General features: G+C 38.0%; 1 protein-coding gene across 2 annotated transcripts in view; it reads left to right on the forward strand.

Moving 5' to 3' along the window:
* The window catches only part of Start1 (Steroidogenic acute regulatory protein-like), an 87,048-nt gene that overhangs the window by 14,209 nt on the left and 59,630 nt on the right, over positions 1–13,209 (forward strand). For both annotated transcript variants that reach the window (XM_083142392.1, XM_083142383.1), the window contains exons 4-9: positions 955–1,035; positions 1,543–1,620; positions 7,700–7,753; positions 7,992–8,124; positions 11,048–11,173; positions 11,923–11,996. In XM_083142392.1, the coding sequence (XP_082998518.1) occupies positions 955–1,035; positions 1,543–1,620; positions 7,700–7,753; positions 7,992–8,124; positions 11,048–11,173; positions 11,923–11,996 (546 nt within the window). The remainder of the gene's footprint in view (positions 1–954; positions 1,036–1,542; positions 1,621–7,699; positions 7,754–7,991; positions 8,125–11,047; positions 11,174–11,922; positions 11,997–13,209) is intronic.

Below are 13,209 nucleotides of genomic sequence, written 5' to 3' on the forward strand. Positions count from 1 at the left end.
CATGCACCAATGAGAAGCAAGGATTTTCAAGATGTCACCGATGTTTACAGTACATGTGCAAAAGCAGAAACATTGTTTTCTTATGTCTTTAACATTGCATGCTACACTTGTCATGTTTTTCTGAACCACTAAGAGGACCTGAAACCACATAATACTAGGGCTGATATTTTTTTAAAAAATAATAGCGATACTGATAATTTAAAATTGTAACAGTTCCTATCTTAGCATGAGAGCCAGGTTTTCCTTGAAGTAATAATGTACTTAAAAATTAATGCTTCTATTCATATTTGGGAAATTAGAGACGTAGTAGTAAATTAATACAGAGAAACTTAGTACTCACTTTTTCCATGATGCTGTTTTTCGTAGTTCTATTAATTTCGGTGGCCACTGCCACAATTCTTGTTGCACTGAAACTTGATGTGCTTCTATTGATTTTAATTCTTTGGCTGTCGCTGGGTGTGCTGTTGTCATATGCCTGCATGTGTCCATGTTGTCTGCTATTGTTCAGTGCAGTTAACATGAGAACAGTGCACCTAGCGGCAGCCAAAGAACTAAAAATAGAAGCACACCAAGCAACATTGCAACAAGTTCCAGCAATGATCGTAGTAATGGCTACCGAAATTACTAGAACTACAGAAAACAGCTTCGTGGAAAAACTGAGTACCTAGGTTCTCTGTATGAATGATTCTATGTTAAAATCTAAGTTTTGTTTCAGGTCCAGTTTATGTTCAGATAGGCTAATTGGTACTAGACCTACGGTTCAAAGTGGGATTTGAACCATTGCTAATGTGCCTCTATTGCAGATTAAACCTGAGATCCTTTGATTACAAGACGACTGTTTTACTACTTTGTCAGAGAGGCCTTAATGAACCCTTGATAAATTATTCTAAAAGTATTAAGTTGTGTATGTTGTTACCAAACAATTTGTAATAGCTCCTTTTTTTGTTGTTACAGCTCATGGGCATGTCAATTGGTGCTGCGTTGACTGCTCAGATTGTCCACTACAGCATTTACACATCCATATTTGATATTGTGGTAAGTGGAGTGTTTTTATTGCAAGTTTATTCCAGCCATAGTTGTCAGTTTTCAAACAAAGCCTAGGCGGCTGCTACAACCCTTTTCTACTGGGTTGCTACATTTGAGTGTGAAAATGTGTAGTCACAGAGGAGCCAATATTATTTTTCATCAGGGTCATTCTGAGTTTTAATTTTAAAATATCTTAACATCAGCGAACTTTTGGGCAAATATGTCAGAAACCCTGCCTAGACACCTGTACGACCCTATTCAATTCATTTTTCTCTAATATAAATCTTGTTGTATTGTATGTAACAGAAAGTGAGTATTTGAATTTATAATATTGGTATGAGAATGCTCATAAGGTGAATAACAATCCCTGTCCAAGACCTAGAGTACTGAAGGTTACCAGTGATGTTGAGACAAATAATTATATGCCAAGTAAATGTTATATACAGACCATTTATACAACTTCTGTTTGTATGTTTAAATAGATCTATTAAAGTAGATTTTTTTGCTTATTTTCAGATGGCAGCAGCTTGCCGATTTACCATACTGCTGCTTTTTTATGCACTTTTGTACATAAACCATTGGTGTATAATAGCTGTAAGTATATGTGTTTCTTAATAATGTGGTCAAATAGTGTCAGTATTAAGATTCTGATAAACTGGAAGGTGGCTTCATTGCCAATCATGCTCAGGTTAATTTGTCTAATTCACCATCATCCTTTATGGTCAACCATCATAGTGTAGTTGTTAGCACAGACTGCTGTTAAAACAGTAGTTAAGGTTCGTTTCCCAGCCAAGGCATGGAATTGGTATCATCTGTTCATAAATTATTCATCCATTCTCATTTTATAATTATCTAAAACTAACTAAAAACTAAACTGCATGCTCAACAGCCCTCTAAGGGCCAAGGCCTGCCAGAGTGGCTTTTTTCATTGGGTGACACGTGGTCAGCACTAAGGATGGCCAAACGGATCCGGATCCAAAAGTTACGGATCTGGATCCGGATCTGAAAATTCCAGATCCGGATCCGAAAGTTCAGGATCCGAAAATCCGGATCCGGATCCAAGAGTTTCGTATCTCAATCCCATTATAATATTACCACACCTTAAAAGGTATTATGATCTTCGATTACAAAGAAATGTTTCATTAGTTAGTCCTACAATAATTTTTTTCAAGTGTTGTTCCTAAAATGCTTTGCTACGCATCGGCTAACACACACGTGCACAACAATAATCTTACTTGTTTAACATAAAATGTCAGAGGTGATTTTGTAAATGCCATTCAAACGAATATGTATTCATTCGAATGTATTGGAAATGGAAACACACATAAATGTGAGACATTCCATTCCAGGATGAAACCTTTAACACATATAACAAGATAGAAATGTTATACAAAAATCATACAATTTTTCTACAGTTACAGTTTTACAAATTAAAATAAAACATTATAATATATGCAGTGTTATATAATTACAAAGTGTAAGACTGACAAGGGAGGTTATCTAAGTGTCCCCCTCCGATTTCCATGAAACTTGGCAGGTGTGTGTATAAACGGGCCCAAAGGAATAAATACGTGTTTTTTTGTTTCGGCTAAAAAACTGTTTTAGGGGGCAACCCACCTCAAATGTCAAGATGAGGACAAATTGAAGTGGGGATCTGACCCCTGTGTCCCCCTCCGATTTCCATGAAACTTGGCAGGTGTATAGAGGGGCCCAAAGGAAGAAATACTTGTTTTTTTTGTTTCAGCTAAAGAACTGTTTTAGGGGGCAAAACCCGCCTCGAATGTCAAGATGAGGACAAATTGGCGTGGGGATCATGTGACCCCTGTCCCCCTCCGATTTCCATGAAATTTGGCAGGTGTATAGAGAGGCCCTATGCCATATTTACGTGGTTTTGGGGTCAGATCCCCACTTCAATTTCTCCTCATCTTGACATTTGAGAGGGGTTGCCCCCTAAAACCGTTTTTCAGCTGAAACACAAAAACACGTATTTCTTCCTTTGGGCCCTTCTATACACCTGCCAAGTTTCATAGAAATCGGAGGGGGATACTTAGACCTCCCTTGTATGTGTATTAATTAATTACAAATCGCGCACACACACACTATATATATATATATATATATATATATATATATATATATATATGTGTGTGTGTGTGTGTGTGTGTGTGTGTGTGTGTATGTATGTATATTATATATATATGTATATTAGCAGGTAACAAATTCCGGATCCGGATCCAAAAGTACTGGATCTGGATCTGAAAATTCCAGATCCGTGGATCCGGATCCGAAAAATTAGCATCCATATTTTGGATCTGCCAGGATCCGAATCTTGCCATCCCTAGTCAGCACATCGAGTCCTATCGCTGTTTTCTGGCCTTCGAGACTGGAGCCTGCTACTTCTTCTGTTCTCTTGATGCTGGGTCAACACCAAAATTTTGGGGGCTCCCACTGGGAATCGAACCTGGGATCACTTTCACCAAAGGTGATAGCCCTAACTAGGGATGTGACGAAGCTGAAAATTTACCGATGCCGATGTACTCACCGATAATTTTTGGTACCGATTCCGATACATAAGATTATTAAACAGAAATGGGATGTTATTTTCTGCATGACAAAAATAAATTTGGTATGTACATTTCTATTGCATATCATATGTATATGTATGTACATATATATTCTCAAGTGATGCGAATGTACATTTGCATCTACCAAAGGTTATGTGAACCTAGAGATTTAACATTAGTACACAAGCAGTTCTTTGAAGTGCAAAATGAATTCCTGTTCTGCCAGATTCAACTTCTGAAATACGAGATTTGGAAGCACTTCAGGAAGTAACCTACTTCTTCTCTTATCGCAAATCTGTTCAGCAACACTTAATCACTGAATACTGATGCAGCAGGTTAGGCTCAAGTATTTTCTCAGCACTTGCTTCAGGTTAGAATACTCATTTTTGAATTTCCAATACAACAGCAGATCCTGGTTCAGCAATGTACTGTTTTATTTCCGATTTATAGTTAGGTTGATCCTCTGAATGAGAGTTTGCAATAATTTTATTACAAAGACTCTACAATAATGACAAATCATAACCAAATTTTCAATAAATCTTACAAAACTAGAATATAAAACTTATTAGACGGTAAAACTCTAGTATAATCTGCACCGGTTTAAATATCAGATTTTTGCTGATTCCGATACTGATGCCGATATGTCAATTTCTGCCAATTTTCATACATTTGTAATCAGCTTCGGCACATCCCTAGCGCTAACCATTTGGCCGCACAGGAGCCCGTTTATAATTACCTAGTGTAAGTACAGAAGGTTGTTCGGGATCTCTGGTGACGATTTTGAAAGTCGCTGACGGCGCTGTTATCAACGTCAGTCCGTCCAAACGGTGCATGCTGAGTAACGTCAGTACCGAGAACGCGTGTGCAGAGTGTTGTGCCATTTATCTACAACGATGCCGAAGAAAATTGAACCATACTGGGAGGGCTACATAACAGCTCTTTCCGATGCTAAATATAGCTATTTGGCAATCAAAGGAATGTGCAAGAAGCGTGGTTTTGTGATATCGAAGAACGGGATCGGTGCGGTATTGAACAAAAAAGGCAAACGCCGACTGGGCCTAATTCCACAGGGGAAGAAACAGGCAAATCCACGAGCAGCTACGAGTCGTACACCGGACAAAGTGAGAAAATTGAAGGCCCTTGTGTCAGGTGGTAACCCTGACCCCCAAAGGAGTATCGCACGTAAGTTGGGAATGTCTGTGTCAACAGTGAACACCATAATCAAGAAGGACCTGCAACTAGAAATGCGGCATAAGTGGCGAGTTCACAAGCTGTTGCCTCGTCACATTGCGGAACGTCGCACGAACGCTAGAAAGCTCTATGAGACCTATCTTGCAGGGGAGAGATGGAAAAATGTGGTCACATTAGACGAAGCATATGTCTACCTTAGTGACTGTCACAAACCCCGCGTGATTTACTACCACTCTCGCGACAAAAACAATCATCAAACATTGTATCGAGAATGCCAGGAAAGTTTTCCACGGGGATTCATGATCATCGCTGGATACTGCTATAATGGCAAGCTAGCAATTCGCCGTGTAGCTAATAATGTGAAGGTGAACTCCACGTACTATCAGGATGAGGTTTTAACACCCATTTATAACATAGATATCCCGGCACTGTATGGGGGAGCCAAAAACCAGGTCTGGGTGCACCAAGATAAAGCATGCAGCCATACCTCCCGTTCGACTCGTCTGTTCTTACAGCGAATGGAGGTGGAAACTGGTATCCGTGCAATTCCTTACAGCGACATACAGGTCAAGGCGCCAGATGGGTCACCTATGGACTTCTGTGCATTTGGGACTCCTAAAACGGGCCTTAGGAAAGAGACGTCCATGCACTCTCAATGGCATCTGGAAAGCCTGTCAGGAGGAGTGGGAAAAGTTGGACATGATAACTCTTCGGAAAAGTCTGTTGCAATGGAAATTACGTTGTTGGGCTATAGCGCTGAATGCTGGTATTCCAATTGAGCATGATCGTTGGTGGCGACATGGGTTTTCATGAACTTATCACCCTTCCAACATTGTCCTCAGAGATCCCGAACGACCTTCTGTAGTTAATGAGGGATGTTGCAACCAGGGGGCATGGGGATCATCTTTCCCACCCCACTGATCATCAAGAGGAGGGATGATAGTCTTTTAGTCTCCCCTCCCAGTCGCACCCTAAAAAATGAGACTATATCTTTTCCAACTTAGCTTTGGATTTTAAGATAATCTGCAAAAATAATTTTGCACTAGTTAAGTGAGTGTGGACTCAAGTTTTCGCTAAGAGCAGAAAGTACGTGACACAAGGATCCATAATCAGATAAGAATCCCAGTTAGGTCTCTCTCAATGAAGTGAAAGGTGGAATTATTATTTCCTTAGGAATTCCCTGATTATGTTTTCAGTTTTCCTTTGAAGTTTAACAGGTGCATTCAGAGGAGGGTAGGGAGGGTGCAGAGGACAGCTGAACTTTAACTTCTGTTTCCAAGTGCATTGCATGGATTCAAGGCCTCTGAATCGGATGCATTGATTTGTTATGAAACTAGATACTCAGAATTTTGTTTTGGAAATCATGTGCCCAGTTTTATTCTCATGTATAGTGTGATACTCAATCCTGAATTACACAAACCTGAAAGTTTCTTCCTAAAACTTTTATAACTACTTGCTATGTTTCTCTGGAGTTGTGGGAGGATAACAGGCAATCATCGGAAATTTGAGGAAGAAACTCTTAGATATGTCTGTTATTCAGGATCTTTGTGTCATGTGAGGACATGAGGCTTGAAATACAAATACAAGTAGTACACGCTGGAGCTGGCCTAGCAGGGGTATGTGGGATGTAGGATGGGGGTGCAAATGTCATTGCAGCATTATGATGACCACCTAGAGTACAGCCAAGGCAGAAAGGGAAGGAATTTTTTTCCCTAAAGTCCTTGTGTGTGTCTTCACAACACAATACAATTCAGAGGGAACACATTTACTTTGTTTTTTACTGCTTGCTTACTTCACATATGTTGAACTGTTAACAATAGAAAACCCACCTCTGCAAAAGGCATTCCACCTTCTGGAATGGCACCCAAAGCCAAACTCACTTTTCCGTAGTATACCCGGTAAATGCTTCTTGGAGGCCAATAAGGCTCTGGCACCTGCAGGGCTGTGTTGTCCCATGTTTGTCCTTGTGTGTGGGGAGTGCCTCTTTACAGCCTCATCTTTTAACTAGGGTAAGAAGATTTTATTGTCGGAGATAGTTTACTTGAAGTTTATAACAGACATATTTTCTTTCTTGTGAGGGTTGTGGATGCCATTTTGGTTTTGTTAAGGAGCTCATCTGATATTGAGTGATGGGCATGAATAGCCTTTGTGCTAACATGCCCATAATATTAAAAATCAATCTATCAATCAATGATCCTTACAACAGAGCATGTTGACTCTTGAACTTACAGTCTCAGCACTGAAGATTCTGGTTTCAGTGCTGACCAGAGCAGAACTGTTTTGTTGTGTTTGATCTTTCATTCATATTTATATGCAGGGGTAGAAGAAACTTAAAATAATTCAGTTTCAAATGCAGACTAAGAAAGCCATGAATCCAACTACGTATAAAGCTACACATTTTGAAATACGATCTTAAAACATTTAATTTATTAATTAATACAAGATTGGATTGAAAGTAATTAATTCTTGTGGCAGAGTGGCCTTCTTGAAGATGACTCTACTGGTAAAAGCATGAATAACTATGCTATACATTCTAACATATGGCCGTTTCTGCCCTATTCACGCAGATTTTAAGATCCAGCTAGCAACAGTGCAAAAATGTATAATGGCATGTTTATTTTTCTGATTTAATGAAACACATGATACAGGAAACACACAAACATGTAAAAATGCATGCTGTACTCGTTACTTTTTTTAAAAAAATGTCATAGAAATTTCCATAAGTGAACTCGAAATATTTTTTCAAAAAAAATAATTTTAGAACTGAATTTTTCTGTCCATATTTATATAAATTATCTTCATTGTTCTGATTAAGCTATAGAGGAATAAAAGAATTGTTTGGTAATCAACTACAAAAGATCATTAATGTTCAATATTCCATAGGTTGTTTACTTATTATATTTTTGTTTCTCTTCTAGCTTACTACATCTGGTACTTGTGCCTTCCTTATTGCCAAAGTGTTTGTGTTTGATGTAAGTATTCTACTTCTTGGGTTTATTTTATGTAATATATGAAATGTTTGTAGATATCTTCAATTAATACGAGTATAACCATTACATCCTGAGTTTCAAATTACCTTGGATGTAGAGGGACACATCAGATTGTTTCCATATTAATATTAAAAAAAATCTTTAAAATATCACCTATTTGAAAGTATTTTTGAAAATTTGGCACTTTTTAAAAAAACATCTGTGTTTTTTGTTTTTGCAGTGGGCAACAACAACAAATCCAGTCTTTCATGTACTGCTCATTTTGACTTCGTTTGTCCTAGCATGGGGTGAAGCTTGGTTTCTAGACTTCAGGGTGATTCCTCAAGAATTGCAGGCCAAAGAGTTCCTTATAGGTAAGCACATACAATGAAAAAGAGTAATGCTGTCCTGAATATATATAACGATGAAATTAATTTCATGCAATCAACAAGGGAGTGTTCATTTGTAAGGAGAGGATGACATTTCAACCCAGCTCACAGTAAATACTGAATTTGACCCTCATTTGCTGTTGATTTGTATATGCATTGCAGCTTGCTGTAAAGATGCATAAGAAGTATGAATGTAGGAAAAACCCACAATTTCAATCTCTGACATAATGGCGTTTGTTATCTGCAGCATATTCCTACCACCTTTATCTCCCTCTACCAATCACCCCCAAGTTAATGAAATGCTGAGTGAGCCCCAAAGATGGTGGTGAACAAGATTCGTTAACCAGCCTCGAGAAGCTCATATGTAACTGTCTAGAAGTTTAGCAGCAGCCCAACAGATGTCTCCGTCGTTCTTTCATTGTTTAAATATGTCTTTGGGAAGAACAGATGACTGAATTCGCTCCCAGGTGGAAATTGAAATTGTCAATCTGCTGTTGCTGTTAATATATGGTGTAAGTACAGCTGTGCTTTCGCAGTAGCAGCGGTCATAACCTGACTCACCTGTAGGAGGCATTTTGAAGGTAAAGATATCAGCCAATCACATTTAAAAGGTTAAAGCCAATCAGAAGCCTCCTCCTGTAAACTGTTTGGAAGTAGTTTTGCACTTGACCAGAGGTGACAGCACTGCACATGTGATATGCTTTGATATATGGAGTATTCAATACTCAAGGTATCTTGTTTTCTCCATTGTGTTTGGTGAGTCCCAGATTCGGTTATGCAGAAACATCTGTGTAAAAGTTCCTGCCTGAAATCTCCCATCCTGCAAATCAACGGTAGATGCCCTATCAACTAGAGCACTCCAGCTCTTCTTGTTTATGCAGCAAACTGATTTTGAAGTTTACAGCATGTGAAAGATACAGTAAATAAAGTACTTTGAAAGTAGTTTTTATTCTTGCAGCAATGTTTTGTCGCGATTCACCAGAACTTTTTCAAGATTACACAACATTACGTAGCTAGACACTGTACAGTACACAATTCTTCAGAAGGTTTATCCTGATACTGTTCCCACCTCCAGGTGTTATGTCGTATGCTGGAAGATCTTGCCAGCTATCACGTGAATACTTCTCTCCACTGACAGAGGTGCTGGAGACAGCATGTACTTTGTTCTCTGCCAGCCAGAACTCGTTGTGCCTTTTATAAAATGATGTTGCTAAAGTCGGAATCACAAACCTTCCGACCCTCTGTAAACAAACCGTCTCACTTCGAGTAACATATCACTCCGCGTCAGCTATTCATGGATGACGTGGTCATCATATGCTGTTGTTCACTCGCGCCGAATACATTACATGAAAAAAAAAAATGTATTCCTATTTTTTATGACATCCCTACACATTGAAGCATAAGAAACATAAACTTTGTCACTGTGAAGGACTTTTAATTCAATGGAAGCGTCACACTGTAAATTGTTCGTGACAACCATTCATAATGCGCAGCTCTTCGTGGATGTATCCGATTAAAATCGTGTGCAATGGCATGTGAACTTCTCTCCCTAGACATCACTTTGATCTCGATGCATTACCGATGCGCTAAATAAATTTTAAGCCTTTTTTTCTTCTAACACCTCGAAAAGGAGCAAATTGGTACAAGAATTCAGTCATAACTTTTTACTGGTTAAAGATGCCTCGAAAAAACCTTCACCATTGCATTTCTCGTAAAATTCTAGCCTGATTTGATATATCATATCACCCCCTTCCCATTTAAAATTCTAAAGTTGAATTCAAGATGGCGGACATCAAGATGGCCGCCGACCGTGCGGGTGGCGTCAATGTGGTTCTCCCTTGGCCTGATAACGATTGGTCATCACCATTTCCATGTTGCGCGCTGCAATGGCCTTGTACCGGGGGTGTTAAGTAACTTTTGAGCCACCCTGTATATAAAAAATATTAAAGAGAATATTTTTAAAAAGTGCACTTCTTATATTATTATATCACATCCTATAATATATGAGTACTGGGGGGGGGGGGATGGGTTAAAATCTAAGAAAGGATAAGGTATAGTAAGAAGTCAAAGTAGGGACTAAACATGCCTTCCCTCCAAGTTAGAAAAAAATAGGGTTATACATTTGTGTAGGACGTTTGCCTAGGTAACCAACTCGTCCACACTCATTCTGATTAGTTTGTGCCTTTAAATTAAATTCTCATATTTTACAAAAATTCATGTACACTTTATACTATAATTTATGTATATATACTATATATTACAGACTAACTTTTGTAATATCCAAAGTAGTTCTAGTAAGCACTAGCACCAGATGTTATTAGAGGAAATTTATTGTGATCTTTCCTTATGATGCACTTTTGTATTGAGAAGGAAACATTTTATGTAAGTGCATTATTTTTTAAGTGCAAGAAGACACATGCACCAGATTTGGTACAGAGCTACATGGAATCTTATAAGGTTGTTTTTTTTTTTGCTTTTTTTTTTGCCAGATACATGACTTTTCATGTCAGTTCATGCACTCAAAACAGGTACCTCTGGTGACAGGTAAGTAACATGCAAATTGTCAAAATGGTATTGTAACTCACGCCACATGTTTTGTAACATTTGGATAGTGACAACTGTAATTTCATATGTGATGCGCTCATACAACGTGTCTAAATAGTATACACAACACCCTTGGCATATCCCCAGTGGAAAATATCCTGGTGGGTGATATCATCTACAATGATGCCATTGTGACACTCAGTACATTTGGAACTACTAATTACTGGCCCAAAACTTTCACAATGAAGGCTTGACCTGCAACAAACAACCAGAAATGAGATGTATTAGTGGAAAGTTATAAATAACTTCAATGAGAGAATTATTTTTGGGTCACATTATATATTTATGTTTCTTCTTCTTGCAGCACCTACATTTTCTGCAGACTCTGAAAGAACTCCTTTAATAAGAAACTACTTACAAAGTCTTCCAAGATACGATGATTACACGGAGTCCATTGCGAACTTCTATTCTCCTCTGGATTCGCCAGAAGGTTTGTATCTATATGTCTGTATTTAGATGTATGTGCATTCACTGCAAATATAATAGTATGCAATTGTCATTTGTTATTGTCATGTTAAACAATTTGCTTACTACTAACTCAGCAGCTGACTGTAGCAGATAGTCTTTATATGCTGATTTGTCAGTAAAAATTACAAAATGAAAAACTAGTTTAATCTTCTGGCTTGTGGAAATGGTAGTTACTTCATTTGATTGCATTATCCAACATCTGTAGATGCAAAATGTGACAGTAAAAACAAATATTTTATATGTGCAATGCAGAATATGTACAACGTCTGAAAGTTACATCCTTTCGTCCCCCTCTCAATCATTTTACAGATAATCTAGTAGTACAGTCACAGACTTCTGGATTGTAGTGATTCCATTGTAACTTAGTGGAAGTGTTACAACCCAGAAGTGTCCGTGACTGTACATGTAAACAAAGAGCCTCCCCAGTAGCATAAAGTAACCATGCCACCTTGTAATCAAGGATTGCAAGTTCAATCCTCAGTGTAGGCACACTGCACGGTGTCAGTTTCCACTGCAAACTGAATGCTAAGTCCCAATTGGCTTTTTCTGTGCATAAAGTAGGCGTAAAGTGATCTTCAACAAATAAGCAATGTAGATAGATTCAACCAAAGAAATCACTGATAGTTTACTGTCACCATTTAAAATCTTCATTGGAAAGCTGAGAATTGTTCCTTGAAAGTTCATTTTTGACACATGTTTTGTGTTTTTAAGGATCCGATAACGAGGAAGATGGAAGCTCTAACAGAAGAAGAGCTGGAGGTTGGAATAGGAGACTATCACCTCAGGTAGGGAACTCCAGCTTGATATTGATACCTCATGCAATGTGTGATATATGTTTGGACTTTGTGTATGTCGCTTCACATTATGATGCCTTTAATGTAACATTTTAACAAAGAAGAAAAAGAAACGCAATGCAAAACTAAAAGCTTATAGTAAAAAAAAAAATGTTCAACTTTAATAAATAAACATTGCGAAAGATGAAGATAAAATTACATTCGACCCTGTTCATAAAGTGGATAGAGAATAACTTATTTTTTGCATCAGCTTGACAACTCCATTGTGCACAAATTAATAGGAAATATCTGTTGACCTTAAGGTGAAGATATGGTAAGTTCCTATCTTGTTTTTTTTTCAGTTCTTGAATCCATTACTGGCCAAAACAGTATTGACACAGAAAACTTTAGAAATTAAGGTGGGGCTAGTGTGGCAAATGAACAGTGGGCAGTATTGTTTTTGTAAGGTAGTGGAAATGTATCTAGTGTTTTCTTTAGCAATTACTCATTCCCACCCTTCAATAAAACTTATCAACTTGAAGTGAAAAGTAAGGAATAGAATCATTAGGGTAATGACAAATAACAACATGGAAAACATATGCGAAGCTACATGTGTAACTTTATTGTCTGAAGCAGCCAACTCTGCTCAACAATGATGTTCAGGACTTCATCTTCCACAAGTATTTCCAGCGTAGCGTGGTTCGGCCAATATTGCCACAGTGTTCTTCCTCCTCATCGTCCTGTATTTAAGGTGCACAACATGTAGATCTAATTTTGTCCCTTTAACCTTTCAACATTTTGAACTTTTGGAACATGTGTTGTAGATCAACTGCTGTTTTAATTTTCTCCCGGTGGCTAACATTGTTAATTGATAGAAATGTTGCTTTGTGTTTGTGTACAAAATCAGATGCACTTATCTTTCAGGGCTGTCCCAGTTGTAGCGAACAGTGAAATGTAAAATAGATTTGAATTTTTTGTGGGGAATAATCAATACTCTATCACTATAAGCCAGTGGTTCCCAAAGTGTGCACTGCAGCACCCTCGGCACATACTGTAGTTTTAGTACTTTTTACATATGTAAAATATTTCTGAATTTGAAATATGTGTTTATTTTTCAACTTAAGGCAAGCAACCTAACCACACTAACTTAGCCTTGCAAGTGTTAGATAGGCGTACATTCTAACTTGGGCACTGTGGAAAAATCTGGAAACACTAAGGGTGCCAT

The sequence above is a fragment of the Lepisma saccharinum genome, chromosome 1, assembly GCF_977018435.1.
Source record: "Lepisma saccharinum chromosome 1, izLepSacc3.1, whole genome shotgun sequence".
Classification (NCBI taxonomy): Eukaryota; Metazoa; Arthropoda; class Insecta; order Zygentoma; family Lepismatidae; genus Lepisma; species Lepisma saccharinum.